Here is a 15,686-nt window from a genome sequence, read left to right as displayed (position 1 = left end):
CTATCAGATGCTTCAACATCAGCCATCAATCAAGAAATTACACGATCAACAGAAAAAAATCGAGTAATTTTTTGTTACAATTTCAAATGATGAGCCAAAACCGGACAGAATTCCAACAGGATGGGGGGCTCAGAGAGGTCGTGGCAGAGGAAACAGAGGAAAAACCGGAGGAACAGGCAAGCCAAAAAGAGGAGGATTCAACGGAGAAAAAGCTCCAATGGGAATGGACACAAGGAGCCGAACACAGAAACTATGACGGTTGTGAACCTTTCAAACAGGTCTCTTTCAAAGGAAGAAATTGAGACTTTGGCACTTGGCTTATCGTTTTGTCCCTCATCCAACTTAAACTTTGCACAAACTCGAATTGACCTCTTTTTATTTTCTCGAAAATTGAAATTGAAAAAATGGTTTAACACGGCAGCACGAAATCAAGAAAGTGTGAGTAACTCTAATGTTGTAAGCAATATTGCCCTTGGTGATGTTGAACTACTAAATGAAATGTATACTATGAGCAATGTAAATAACAGTATGGGACATGAAACTCCAGAGTGGGAAGGATGGGTTGATAACCTAAAGGTAATCCAGGTAGCAAATTCAAGCCCAAATCTGTTTTCCTCCCTAATGTTCAATGTGAGGCCATTGACATATTTGAGAAAGGGGTGTTGAGGGATCTCAAGAAAATCAGGTATGCTAAAACCCCTTGGAGTGAAAAAAATCTAACAGATGTACAAATGAATGCCCTGACTAGTCTTAAGTCTGACTCTAGCATTGTCATCCGACAATCAGACAAGGGTGGCAATGTGGTCATCTTAGACAAAACAGAAATACCTAGCAGAAGGCTTGAGGCAACTAGGTGACAAAGACTGCTATTCCAAATGTATCATGGCAGATGTGTTGGAATCTTATAGCAGATATAAAGAGTCATTGACAGACTGGTTAGACAGAGGACTAGTGGAGGAGGAGGAGTACAAGTATCTTTACTGTGCACACCCCCGCATCCCGGTCCTCTACCTGCTTCCCAAACTCCACAAAGACATCAAGGATCTCCCGGGGAGACCCATAGTCTCCTCAATGGGATCACTGCTGGAAAACACCTCCAGATTTATTGATTACCATCTGAGACCCTATGTGGTTGCATTGTCATCTTATCTTAGAGATACTACACACTTTCTTACGGTAATGGATGGCATACACTGGGAAAAGGATTTTATCCTAGTCTCATTGGATGCTAGCAGCTTATACACATGTATCAAACATGAGCTCGGTCTTCAGGCCATACAACACTTCTTTAAACCAAATCCATGTCATTTTATCATCATTCACAAATGATAATAAAAATGATCGAGATCTGTCTTACCAATAATTTCTTTTTCTTTGATGACGACATCTATAGACAGTCACAGGGCACAGCCATGGGAACCTGCTTCGCCCCCAGCTACGCAAATCTTTTCATGGGCGGGTGGGAGGAGCAGGTTGTCATGGAGATGGTTGAATTTAACAACGTTGCCCTGTGGCTGCGCTATATTGATGATATTTTTTTCATTTGGTGTGGTACAGAGGACTCGGTTAAGTCTTTTGTTGAAAAATTAAATGTGAACAACTTAAATCTACAGTTCACAAGCCACATTAATGAGAGGTCCATTGAATTTTTGGATGTCCTCCTAGAGGTGAAAAATGAAAAGATTACCACCAAGCTATTCCGAAAAACTACTGCCGGAAATAGCATACTTGAAGCGAACAGCAGTCATCCTTTCAATTTAGTACGGAGTATCCCCTACGGGGAATTACTCCATGCGAAAAGAAATTGTAGCACTGAGATTTCCTTTCTTAGGGAGCAAGAAATTATGTGTCAGAGGTTCCGTGAGAGAGGATACAGTAGGAGAATCATCAAAGAAGCTGTGGATAGGGTAAAACTCAAAACCAGGAAAGATTTACTGTACCCCCAATTAGAAACTAAAGAAGATGATTGTATCAGATTCATCACCACATTTTCGGGACAGGCACATGCTTTGCGACACATTTTCAAAAAGCACTGTCATGTTTTATTGACTGACAATCACCTCAGAAAAAATTTGAGCAGTAATCCACAAATTACGTTCAAGAAAAGTAGATCACTGAGGGACGAATTGAGCCATAATCATGTCAGATCCAGGACAGCCAGAGAAATCTCTAGGCCGGGGGGTTTTAAATGCTGTAAAATATGCAAAGCGTGTAGGAATAGTAGAGACTGTGATACTTTGCAAGTACCCAATTCCAAAAGGGAATTTACCATCAGGAACAATCTTACATGCAATAGTACATACTGTGTGTACGTCTTGATATGCCCGTGCCAGAAATGGTACATTGGCAGTACCAAACACGAAGCTAAAAAGCGCGTGTTAGAACATCTGAGGGCTATCAAGAACAAAAACAGGCAGTATCCAGTATCTCGCCATTTCGTTGAAAATCACTATAAAGATCAAAATCAGGTCCAAATGGTGGTGATTGATTATGTTGAGTTGGGGGTCAGTGTCAGGATCCTCCCAAATAAACGGTAAGTAAGAACTCTCAAAACGAGGACACCGGGCTGGAATCTGACTCCTTCCTGGTCCAGGGCGTGGAATTCATGGAATTCCAAGATGGCGTCCAAGATGGCGGGTGAGCAGGGCTACTGCCAGCCTAAGTTGCCAGACTAGTGTTTCTGAACATTCCTGAACGGAGTTCAGGTGAGGGGCGCGCTCTATCAGAGCTGCGCACTTCACCGAGAATTCTACCGAGTCAGTCAGAGAAATTCCTGTCTGTGGAAAAACGTTTTTAAGAAATGTATTTTCTGAATCCAGAGTTTATAATATATAAATATTCCTAGTAATGACACAGAAGTGTAGTTTCCTGTAGATATTGCCACTTAGTTGGAAGCTCCGCAGCTGACAGAAAAAAAGACTTTCAGGAAGATTCAATCAAGACAACACCTCGTCACTTCAGGAGCAGCTCAAGCAGACTCACGTAGAGGAAGGCGGCGTAAACCGAGCTAAGTGGCAATAAAATTAGACAGTTTCCGCCGAAATTGCATTGTGATTACAGCCTATGGCAACTACTATGGAAAGATGACAAATGAGACATTAGAGTCAGAGTTTCTAGAGACAGCAACAAGGAAAAAATAAGTTTTACAGAAAAGTGTAAATAGTTCGTTTAAAACTACTTGAGCAATTACTTTTTAGAAGAGGAAATTAATGCCTACCTGATTATAGTGAGGTGCATCACTCGAGCAGGAAGGCAGCTGTTCTAAAAAGAAGAAGAAAGACAAGTTACAGAACCCAATTACCAAGATAACAGAATACAGTACTGGTAGGTCAAAAGAAATAAAGATAGATAACAGTTAATAGAAAGAGAGAGCAGGAAATTAATCGATTTACTGTTTTGCAGATGAGGTTATCACAAGCCAGTAAATAACACAATAAGAAGACTAAAGACACAGAGTTGCATAGTGTGGTAGGTTTATAGACTTGAGACATATACTTCAAGGGAATAGCAAGAGTGGAATTACTAATTGAGTTATTTTGTTTAAGTGCGATTGAAACACAAATAGGCAACTCACGAGAAAAGGAACCTCACAGTAGAAAGAAGAGCTGAAGGTCAACGCTGTCCATTGGGTATGTAAGGTTAGATACCAGAAAGAAGCAGGTAGAGCAGAGTCTTGGCTTAGGGCTAAAATATTTGTATGTGTTTAGTATTCACAGGAACCTTGTTTGGCTGATTAAGTCAGAAGAGGATTCTTTGGAGTATCGAGGGATCCGGACCAGTCTCTTCTGTGCCTTTCTTTTCTTATGGTTATTTTCTTCACTTTTCCCCTTCCCTTTTTCTGATTGCTTGGAGTTATGATTTCACTCTGACTCCGACTGATTGGAGAGAGGGAGTTGGAAAGCTAGCATCTTCTGTTCCTGTGCAAGTCGACATAGAGACAAGAATAGGAAATTCGTGGAGCCCTGACAGAGTGAAGTGCCCACGTTGTAAATTTGCACCCAAACAGAATGGTTGAGGGGGTTAATTTGCAGACCTTAGGGGCGGTATTAGATGCCATCCAAAAAGAGTTAGTGACAGTTAAAAAAGAGAATCGGGGTTTGAGGCAGGAGGTGATAAATGCCAGAAAGGAAACAGCTGAGTTAGCGCAGAGGATTAGGCAACCACCTCTAGGAAATAGGGAAACTCCTACCACATCCGCTGGGGATGTCAATAGGTTAACAACACAGGTGATACACTCTTTGTCTCCAGTCATTCCCTTAGCTGCACCAGAGAGATTTAGTGGGGACCCACAGAAAGCACAAGTGTTCATCACGCAATGCTCTCTGCATTTCATGTGCCGTCCTTCTATCTTCCCCGACGCACAATCCAAAGTGGCATTCATCTTGTCTTATTTAAGCGGAGACGCAGCAGCCTGGTCAATGCCCATTGTGACTCGAGATGACCCTCTTTTGCAGAATTACGATGAATTTAAAAAAGAATTCTTGCGCATTTTTGATCGAAGGCGAATCTCCCAAGCTGTGGATAATGAGCTACTGGAATTAAAGAAGGGAAATCGAGATTTGGTGGGGTATTTGGCCCACCTTAATAAGTTGATAATGGAAACAGATTGGCCGGAAAACAAAAGGACAGCAATTTTTTACCGTGGCCTGCGGGATGAATTAAAAGATGGGCTGGCGCAGATTCCCAACCGACCCACGGAGATATCAGCTCTCGTAGACTTGGTCCTGGAGTTGGATTTCCGGCAAAGTGAAAGACGAGGAGAAAGGAAGCGAGAGTTTCGAAGCACAGTGCCCCATTTTGACAGGGCCAGGACTGACGTAGGAAGAGTTGCGGAAGGGTCCAACGGCCAAGAACCAATGCAAATAGGGGCAATAAGAGGTCCGCTTACCAGGGAAGAAAAAGAGAAGAGACGAGCCGGTAATTTGTGTATGTATTGTGGTTCCGGCGGACATTTTGTGAGAAATTGCCCAAAGAAACCCAAAGGATCCTACAAGCCGAAGGAAAACTAGTTGCACCACCTGTAGAAGGAGTTGTACAGGTGGATGAGAGTCAAAATTCAACTCCACTAGAACATCAACTGGCCAATACGCTGCAATCATCCTCCCCACATCTAATTCAATCCATGACGATTAAATTCCGTCAGGAAATCAAGAAGGGAGTGACGGTGATGGTGGATTCCGGAGCAACAGGGAACTTTTGCGATCAAAAGTTTTCTGCCAAAATAGGATTAAAGGCAATATTCAAGGAGAAAAGCGAACCAGTTAGAGCAATCGATGGAACAAACCTATCTTCAGGGCCCATAGTTAGTCATACCTAATTGGTGCAGTTGATGAGAGATGATGGACATCAAGAAGAAATCCAGTTTAATCTAATTGACGCCCCTAAATTCCAGTTAATCCTAGGACTTCCTTGGCTCACAGAGCATAACCCGACCATCGATTGGGCAGCAAGAACTATAGATATGACTTCAGATTATTGCAAGAATCATTGCTTGGGAGAGCAAAAGAAAAAAGATCACGAAAATCCAGCTCAAGCCTTGTGTTCAGCAAATGCAGTTGTGTGTGTAATCAATACACAGTCCATACCATCGCAATATCAAGATTTCAAAGATGTGTTTGATGAGCAGGAAGCAGAACAACTACCACCCCATAGAGTATACGATTGTAAAATAGACTTTGAACCGGGAGCAAATATGCCTTGTAGCCGAGTTTATGCTTTAACTGAGAAGGAGCATAATCATTTAAAGGAATACATCAACAAGTACTTGGCTAATGGATTCATTCGCCCCTCCCAATCTCCAGTATCCTCGCCTTTGTTTTTCGTGCCTAAGAAGGAAGAGGGCGAGTTAAGAACCTGCATAGACTACCGCGCAATCAATCGGATAACTAAGAAAAATAGGTACCCACTCCCTCTCATCTCAGTTTTGTTGGACCAGGTGAAAGGAGCCCAGATATTCACCAAATTGGATTTGAGGGGGGCCTATCATCTCATTCGAGTAAGAGCTGGCGATGAGTGGAAAACCGCTTTCAGAACTCGGTTTGGATTATTTGAGTACCAAGTGATGCCTTATGGGTTGTGCAACGCCCCAGCTGCGTTCCAGCATTTTATAAACGATGTCCTTAGTGAGTTTATAGATCAATGTGCAATCGTGTACATAGACGATATCTTGATATACTCCGTCAACACCCAGGAACATCAGAGTCAAGTGAGAAGAATATTACAGAAGCTGAGAGAAAATAAGCTGTTTGTCAAGTTGGAGAAATGTGCCTTTGACGTCACAGAAGTGGAATTCTTGGGGTTTGTGATCTCGCCAGCTGGAATACTCATGGATCAGCGAAAAATTCAGGCCGTTTTGGAGTGGAAGTCTCCAACCAGTGTGAAAGAAGTACAGGCATTTATTGGCTTTGCCAATTTTTATCGAAGATTTATCAGTGAATTTTCTCGACGAATTTTGCCTCTCACACATCTTTTGAGAAAGGGAGTTATATTTCAGTGGACTGAAGATGCAGAGGCAGCATTCAAGGCATTGAAGGGAGAATTCACGTCAGCCCCAATTCTCCTTCATGCAGACCCATCAGAACCCTTTTATGTAGAGACAGATGCCTCAGATTTGGCGGTGGGTGGTGTATTGTCTCAGAGAAATAAGGAGACCGGTCAATTGCATCCGGTTGCCTATCGTTCAAGAAAGCTGTCACCAGCAGAAATCAATTACACAATTACGGAAAAAGAGCTGTTGGCAATAAAGGATGCCTTCAAGGAATGGAGGCATTATTTGATGGGTGCTCACCATGTTGTAACAGTTTACACGGACCATCGAAACTTAAAATTCTTAAAGTCAGCCAGAACTCTAACCCCGAGACAGCTTCGTTGGTCATTATACTTTGCTGACTATGATTTTGTCATCACATACAGGCCAGGAGCACAGAATGGCAAGGCGGACGCCTTGTCCCGAATGGGAACAGGTGAAGAAAAAGATCAAATTAAAACACAAGCCATTATCCCAGATACCAAAATCATAGGCGTTGTTGAAACTCTGAGTGTGAAAGAACAGATATCTCGAGCCTTGTCACCAGCAAAGATGTTGGAGTGGACACAGCAGGAAGATGACAGAGAAGTATTAGATGGCCTACCTTATCACTCAGGAGCCTTGTATTTGCCAACGTCTACATTGCAGAACCAAGTCATGAAGGAATGTCATGATCATTTGCTGGCAGGACATAAGGGAGAGTTGAAGACGATGGACTTAGTGAAAAGAAGTTACTGGTGTCCACAAATGAACAAAGACATAGAGCAATATGTGAAAACTTGTGAGATATGTGCGCAGGGGAAGTCAGAACGACAGGCACCTAAAGGATTTTTACAACCCTTACCTACTCCTCCCTACCCTTGGCACACAATCACCTTAGACTTAATAACAGATCTTCCTTCCTGTCAAGGTTTCAATACTATTTTAGTAATAGTCGATGCATACTCCAAAATGACACATTTTGTGGCCATGAAAGGGATTCCAACGGCTAAACAGTTAGCGACTCATTTTAGTGCTCAGGTGGTGCGGCTGCATGGGATTCCCAAGGTTATTATATCAGACCGTGGAACCCAATTCGTGTCTCATTTCTGGAGAGCCTTCATGAAGGCACTTGGAGTTGAGACGCGTTTCTCCACCAGTTTCCACCCGGAAACGGATGGACAAACAGAACGAGTAAACCAGGAAGTGGAGCAGTACTTGCGGCTATTTACCTTAAAACAGGGTGGAGAATGGTTGGACTATTTGTGGGCTGCTGAGTTTGCTCATAACAACGCCACAAATGTGTCCACTGGTTATTCCCCGTTTTATTTGAACTATGGCAAACATCCAAATGTTACCATGCTGGATGTTTCACTTCCAGTTCCAGAAGTTCAGGATTTGGTGACACATTTGAGTCAGGTACACGATGCAGCATCAGAAAATTTAGAACAGGCAAAGACTAAGTATAAGAAATATGCAGATAGAAAGAGGAGGGATTCTCCTCACCTAGAGATAGGGGAGGAGGTTTGGTTAAACACAAAGAACTTGCGCTTGAAAGGGAATCGAAAGTTCCAGCCTAGATTCATCGGTCCTTATCCTATTGAAGCACAAATTAATCCAGTGACCTATAAGTTGATATTACCTACGAAACTTAAGGTTCACCCAGTCTTCCATGTTTCTTTGTTAAAAAAGGCAGTCCCAGGATTAAGACGAGAGAGTGCTCCACCACCTGTTCAGTTGGAAGCAGGTGTGGAATTTGAAGTAAAGGACATTTTAGATTCAAAAAAGGTGAAGAATAAACTGTACTACTTGGTGGATTGGAAGGGCTATGGGCCAGAGGAACGCTCTTGGTAGTTAGAGTCAGATGTACATGCACCTAGGTTGGTACGACTTTTCCATCAGCGAAACCCAACCAAACCCGGACCGGGAGGGCCTTCCTTGGTGGGGGGTACTGTCAGGATCCTCCCAAATAAACGGTCAGTAAGAACTCTCAAAACGAGGAAACAGGGCTGGAATCTGACTCCTTCCTGGTCCAGGGCGTGGAATTCATGGAATTCCAAGATGGCGGGTGAGCAGGGCTACTGCCAGCCTAAGTTGCCAGACTAGTGTTTCTGAACATTCCTGAACGGAGTTCAGGTGAGGCGCGCGCTCTATCAGAGCTGCGCACTTCACCGAGAATTCTACCGAGTCAGTCAGAGAAATTCCTGTCTGTGGAAAAACGTTTTTAAGAAATGTATTTTCTGAATCCAGAGTTTATAATATATAAATATTCCTAGTAATGACACGGAAGTGTAGTTTCCTGTAGATATTGCCACTTAGTTGGAAGCTCCGCAGCTGACAGAAAAAAAGACTTTCAGGAAGATTCAATCAAGACAACACCTCGTCACTTCAGGAGCAGCTCAAGCAGACTCACGTAGAGGAAGGCGGCGTAAACAGAGCTAAGTGGCAATATAATTAGACAGTTTCCGCCGAAATTGCATTGTGATTACAGCCTATGGCAACTACTATGGAAAGATGACAAATGAGACATTAGAGTCAGAGTTTCTAGACACAGCAACAAGGAAAAAATAAGTTTTACAGAAAAGTGTAAATAGTTCGTTTAAAACTACTTGAGCAATTACTTGTTAGAAGAGGAAATTAATGCCTACCTGATTATAGTGAGGTGCATCACTCGAGCAGGAAGGCAGCTGTTCTAAAAAGAAGAAGAAAGACAAGTTACAGAACCCAATTACCAAGATAACAGAATACAGTACTGGTAGGTCAAAAGAAATAAAGATAGATAACAGTTAATAGAAAGAGAGAGCAGGAAATTAATCGATTTACTGTTTTGCAGATGAGGTTATCACAAGCCAGTAAATAACACAATAAGAAGACTAAAGACACAGAGTTGCATAGTGTGGTAGGTTTATAGACTTGAGACATATACTCCAAGGGAATAGCAAGAGTGGAATTACTAATTGAGTTATTTTGTTTTAGTGCGATTGAAACACAAATAGGCAACTCACGAGAAAAGGAACCTCACAGTAGAAAGAAGAGCTGCAGGTCAACGCTGTCCCTTGGGTATGTAAGGTTAGATACCAGAAAGAAGCAGGTAGAGCAGAGTCTTGGCTTAGGGCTAAAATATTTGTATGTGTTTAGTATTCACAGGGACCTTGTTTGGCTGATTAAGTCAGAAGAGGATTCTTTGGAGTATCGAGGGATCCGGACCAGTCTCTTCTGTGCCTTTCTTTTCTTATGGTTATTTTCTCCACTTTTCCCCTTCCCTTTTTCTGATTGCTTGGAGTTATGATTTCACTCTGACTCCGACTGATTGGAGAGAGGGAGTTGGAAAGCTAGCATCTTCTGTTCCTGTGCAAGTCGACATAGAGACAAGAATAGGAAATTCGTGGAGCCCTGACAGTCAGAGGAGGAAAACGTGAACTTTCCTTACGTCAGTTGGAGTCAAAATATATCATTGACTTGGAAAGTCTTATACCCAAAGGTCTGAACATTAGCGAAGAATTGGCAATTCATCTATATGAATAGAATGTGTTTCTTTCTGTATACAGTTATGCTGAATGTAATTTTAATCATGTTTTTATTTTAGATGTTTTGAGCACCACAATTTCGGCAAAAGGCGGCCAGGAGATAAAGCAATGAATTGCATAGATGAACTAATGAATAGAATGATCTCACACACATGGATTAGAAGAAAATAATAGAGATGGATGATAGAACATTAGCCCACTTCGGCTCCACTCGAACTGTCTTTGCTGCCCACTTGGGCGTGACTTTGACCAAACCGCGTCTCAATAAAGTTGTAGAATTGAGACAAATAGATAAGAACCGGTTGGGGCTTTATGATGCTTGAAAGAATATCATCATGAGTAAATGTCGTAACTATGACCAGCAATATGTAACGATAATAACTGTTTGATATTTTATAATTTTATACACAAACGAATTGCTACCCTGACATGATTATATGAGAATCGTAAAAGGTGTATTCCATATGTAAAGTATCAAATTATTGTGGAGTGAGGAAGATATGCAACATATATTTATAACCTGTATATAAGTGATGTGAATTTGCACGTTATAAGATGGCCGCCACTTTTGCCTTGTAAATCACATGAGGTGTATATGTTTTTTATGTATTCCACGTAACGTATTTAAACATGGTGGACAGTGGCATATACGAGCGTGATCAAGGGTTAACCCCTGAAACGCGTCGTTTTTCCCTTGCTGAATAAATATTTTTGCAGCACCTGAGGCGTCCGAGTGGTTCCTGAGTTGTGGGAGCCTTGGAGTGAATGTGTGTGTGTGTATATATATATATATATATATATATATATATATATATATAACCGGTTGCTGGTGCATCAGCATGCATGCTTACGTAGGCCTGGTGCCCATCTTCAAATAATAACTTTTTTTCTCTACGAGATAACATTAAAAGCTGGCTGCTATGCATATGTGCACATGTACAACGAACATTTTAGTATATTTTATTTTAATGGTTAAGAAAAAACATTCTAAGAAGGCCTCTGTGCGTGTATGTGCATGGCGGCTATTTGTATTGATTTTACTTTTGCACCTATATCAATATTTATAGGTATTGTTATTTTTATTTTTAATCCGCAGATAAACTACAGTGTAGCTCATTTCTGTGATCCCACACTATTCAGTATGTTTACTTTTGTGCTGTTTTTGCTTATTACACAAAGAGCTATAGACTATTTAAAATCTTATTTTTGACTTCTTCAACAGGTCCTGCAATTGCCGCCTCAGTCTTTTCTTTGCGAGCCAAAGACAGGAAATGTCTCTACGTTCCAGATGATCATGATATTGAAAGAAGAGGCAATGATCACCATTCCCCAAGTGAGTGAAAATTACATTTGTGTTTTATGGGTGAACATAACAATCACTTTAAAATTCCTTTAGAGCCCTGGCTACCACCCGGTCCCATCAGGGCACTTTTCCTTCAAAATCCAGATTGCTAAATCATATTGTAATATATTGGCATTTATTGACAGGTAGCAAACTGCTACAGGGGATACTTACAACATGAGAGGCAGTTGTGATTCATATTGAGATACAGTTTGTCTTTCTGTATATCATACAATTTGTAGGTAGCTTGCCATGCAATTTTTCATGACACATGTTCTTAGGAAGTTATGCAGTCTGTCATGTAGTTGTTCATTCAGTTTGATTGGGCATGTGGCCGAGCAGTGATCAGGTGAGTGGACATGTGAGATATTATGTAAGTATACATCTACTGTTTGGCAATAGTGGTACCAGTGAAATACTACATGGAGTCATCCTAGAAGCGACGGAATCTGAATCCTATTCATTATGTAGGATTCTTATTGCACCTGGCTCCAAATTATTGAATTTGCAGAATACATGTTAAGATAATATTTGAGTGTAAATTGATCCTGAGTTGGGTGGTCATGTATTGCAGATGTTATATTCTCTGTGCCACAACAAACTTGCTGGTGTGACTTTTATTTAATGACAAGTGTTAAAGAAAAACATCATCAGTACTGATGATGCCTGTATGCCAGTCATCAATACTGCTGTGTGAGGGAGGACCCTGTAAGATTGTTGAAAAATGGTAGGTATGTCTGGTCTTTGAATATTTAAGATTAAGATTCCCATTGTGAGAAGTTGGCCTGATATATGATGCTCACTAGTTCTAGTGATCATCTTGTATCATGCCAAGCAACCCTTATGGTGCAGGTTGTAAAGTCAACCTTATAGACAAGCTATCCTAGGGGTAGCATGGACTAAGCAGTCTTAGGCTAAACTCTGTAAAGGCATGTGAAGCAAGCTGTTTTACCATACACAATCCCTTGAATACCAAATGAAAAGACACCACACAGATATATATTGAAAATATATATAGATTTATTACTACAAATATCCCTGATACTCTTTATGAGCACAGAAGCAAATGCGTTAAAACAAAACACAGTTTAAATACACAAAAGTTGCACAATATGGATGAGCCCTAGGGGCCACCTAAACCATATACTAAAATAGTGGTATAAGAACCACTATGGGGAAAGTGAAGAGGCCTAGGGCCTGGGGAATCGCTGGAGCTGTTCGGGACTAGCAGTGAAGAAGTCGGGAAAGGCCCGCGGGACTCTGGAGCAGTGCGGAAAGTGCACGCTTTACCAATGCAATGTCAATGGTGCGTAAAAAGTACAAAGTTAGTTAGAAAGGAACCTTCCGAGTGACCTAGAAAGCTGAAACTTGAGACACAGACACTAGAGGTGTGTACCAGTGTGGGAACACCGGCGGAGCTGAGTTACCTCACCCACAGGAAGCGGGTGCATAGGGTCGAAGTAGTGTCTGGTTTCGTCACGCAGGTCGATGCTGCTTGGAGCTGAAGATGCTGCAGGCGGCTCGATGTGAAGAGTTCCGGTGGATCCAAGGGTGGATCTGAAGAGGTGAAGACCTGAAAGCAGAGGGGACAATGTTCAAAGTCACTAGCCAGTGACTACCGTGGAACCAGAGTGGAACCAGGCGATGTCGGGTGCAAACAGGCGTCGAGGTGTAGCTTCTCCCTGCAGCCACGTGGACACGAGGGGTCGAAGACATCCAGGAGTCGGTCATGAGCTGTCCCACGCAGGCTTCTCGCTGTTGGCGGTGTCGGCGACTTGATAGTCTGGAGCAACCAGACCTGCAGTGAAAGTTGTAGGTTTCGTCGCCAAGATGGGCACTAGCCGCGTGGCATGTGGACGGTTAGGCGCGTCGAGTGGCATGATGCAAAAGGGCCCCACGCAGATCGTGGAGTTGCTGGGGGGCTGATCTTCGGTGCAAGGGCTGCTCGAGGTTGGGGCTTCTCAAACCCCAAAGCACAGCGTCGAGGGTGCCTCTGATGCTGCGCAGTCAGCGTTTCGGGGGTCTTCCAAGATGTCCGGTCCCACGTCTCTCGGTGCCTCCACGGGTCCCTTCTTTGCAGGGACTGTGGATCGGGCTGTGAGAAGTCTGGGAGTCTGGGTCTTGTCAGGCTCTGGGCTCGGGCTCCGGCGGGAGGCGGCGGCAAAGCAGACGTCGAGTTGCTGGTTGGTGCCTGTGTTCACAGGGTGGTCACTCCTTGGCCACAAGGGAGATTCTCTTCCGTCTTCTGAGCAGCAGAATGTCGAAGTCCAGTCTTCTTCTGTATTTCAAGTTGATTCAGGATGATCTGAAGTCTCAGGACACAGCTCCCACTCTTATTCGAATCTGGGGGGCCGGATCACCTACTAGGTCCCTCCTCTGGGTGGAACCAGGAAGGGGGGTGGTTACACCCCCTTTCCTTTGTCCAGTTTCGCGCCAGGACTGGGGCTGGAAAGCCCCAGCACCGGTTTGAACTGGCCTATGCACAGGGACACCTTGTGTGCCCCAGGCATGTCTGATTCTTTTCAGCCCTGTCCTACCCAATACACAAAATCCTGTCTGGAGTGGTGCTAGCACCTCCCCAGGCAGGAAACCCTTTGTCCAAGCTGCCCTCGCTGGAAGGACTCCCAGCAGCAGGAGGTCAGACTTGTGTCTGTGGTGGCAGCATCCATTTTGAGATGCTAAGGCTCTGTTTAACTTTAACCGGGGTTCAGGCTAGGTACATGTCGTGTCCCTCTAGAAGGGTGGAATGCTACCCCCGTCGCCAGAACTGGCGAGGGGGTAGTATTCCAATTCGTATGACACCTTACTCGACATGTTTTGATAAAGCCAAACCTAAGATAGCATTTAACCGCGAGGATTATAATGCACTTAAGAGTATATGGTATGGCAATATCATGGAACAGCTGAAGGACATGGTTCCGAAAGCTGCAGACAGGCTCAGCTCATGCCAGAGCACCATCTCACATATTTCCAAGCACTCTGCCTCCAGGATTGATGAGGCCTTCCATAGGAGTGACTGATAGGAACATATGTGTCCACTTTAGGTTAGGTATAGGCATACTACACCTAAGTAAGGGGTGGTTACACCGACTTACCCCAGCTGAGTGATCAGCCAGTTGTGTCAAATATGGAGGCCAGGCCAGGGGTGGCACAATACGTGCTGCAGCCCCTGGTAGGCCTTGGAAGCACCTATGCCCTGGGTACCTGGGTACACTGTTACAGGGGCCAATAAGGTGAACCAGTTCCAATTTCGTTATGCACCTAAAGTACATGGGTTACAATTTAGAGAGAGAACAGCAGGCTGTGGGTCTGATTAGCAGGCCCACAGCCACATTAAGTCATAAACCAGTGAAGCAAAAAGCAAAAATTTGGGGTGACCATAGGATAGCAGACCCTACTCTCCTACACAACCCCCCCCCCCAAACGCAGGGACATTAGACTAACCTTGACCAGTTGTGTCTTCATGTTCTAAGTGGAAGTACCTGGAGAGACCATCTGCATTACCATGGTCAGTCCCTGGGCGGTGCTCCACTGTAAAGTCCATCCCCTGTAGGGAAATGGACCACCTGAGCAGTTTGGGGTTTTCACCCTTCATCTGATTAAGCCATAAGAGGGGCTTATGGTCGGTCTGAATCTTGAAGTGAGTGCCAAACAAGTATGGTCTCAACTTCTTCAGGGCCCACACCACAGCAAAGGCCTCCCTCTCAATGGCTGACGAACGTTTCTCTCTGGGGGTCAGCCTTCTGCTAATGAAAGCAATGGGCTGGTCTTGACCATCTACATTAAGTTGTGAAAGCACAGCTCCCACTCCCAACTCAGAAGAATCTGTTTGGACAATGAACTCTCTTGAGTAGTCAGGACTCTTCAGGATAGGTGCAGAGCACATGGCCTTCTTCAGGTCATCAAATGCCTTTTGACAGTATTCTGTCCACTGAACCTTTTTGGGCATCTTCTTGGATGTCAGATCATTAAGAGGAGTCACAATGGACCCATAGTTCTTAACAAACTTCCTGTAGTACCCAGTCAGGCCCAAGAAAGCTCTGACCTGAGTCTGGGTAGTTGGAGGAGTCCAGTCCTTTATGGTCTGAATCTTACTCTCCAGTGGTTGAACTTGGCCTCCACCCACAAGGTGGCCCAAGTACACAACCTTACTCTGCCCTATCAGGCACTTGGTTGCCTTGATAGTGAGGCCTGCCTTTTGCAGAGCCTCTAGCACTTCCTTCAGGTGGACCAGGTGATCCTCCCAGGTGGAGCTAAAGACAGCAATATCATCCAGATATGCTGCACAAAAGTCATCCAACCCAGTAAGGAC

The 15,686-nt window shown here is 43.6% G+C and overlaps 1 protein-coding gene across 1 annotated transcript in view; it reads left to right on the top strand.

The window, feature by feature from the left end:
* The window catches only part of LOC144783207 (uncharacterized), a 184,907-nt gene that overhangs the window by 57,125 nt on the left and 112,096 nt on the right, over window positions 1–15,686 (top strand). The window contains exon 7 of the mRNA XM_078662302.1: window positions 11,255–11,365. Within this exon, the coding sequence (XP_078518428.1) occupies window positions 11,255–11,365 (111 nt within the window). The remainder of the gene's footprint in view (window positions 1–11,254; window positions 11,366–15,686) is intronic.

The sequence above is a fragment of the Lissotriton helveticus genome, chromosome 9 (genome assembly GCF_964261635.1).
Source record: "Lissotriton helveticus chromosome 9, aLisHel1.1, whole genome shotgun sequence".
NCBI lineage: Eukaryota > Metazoa > Chordata > Amphibia > Caudata > Salamandridae > Lissotriton > Lissotriton helveticus.
This window is presented reverse-complemented; position numbering and strand designations above follow the sequence as displayed.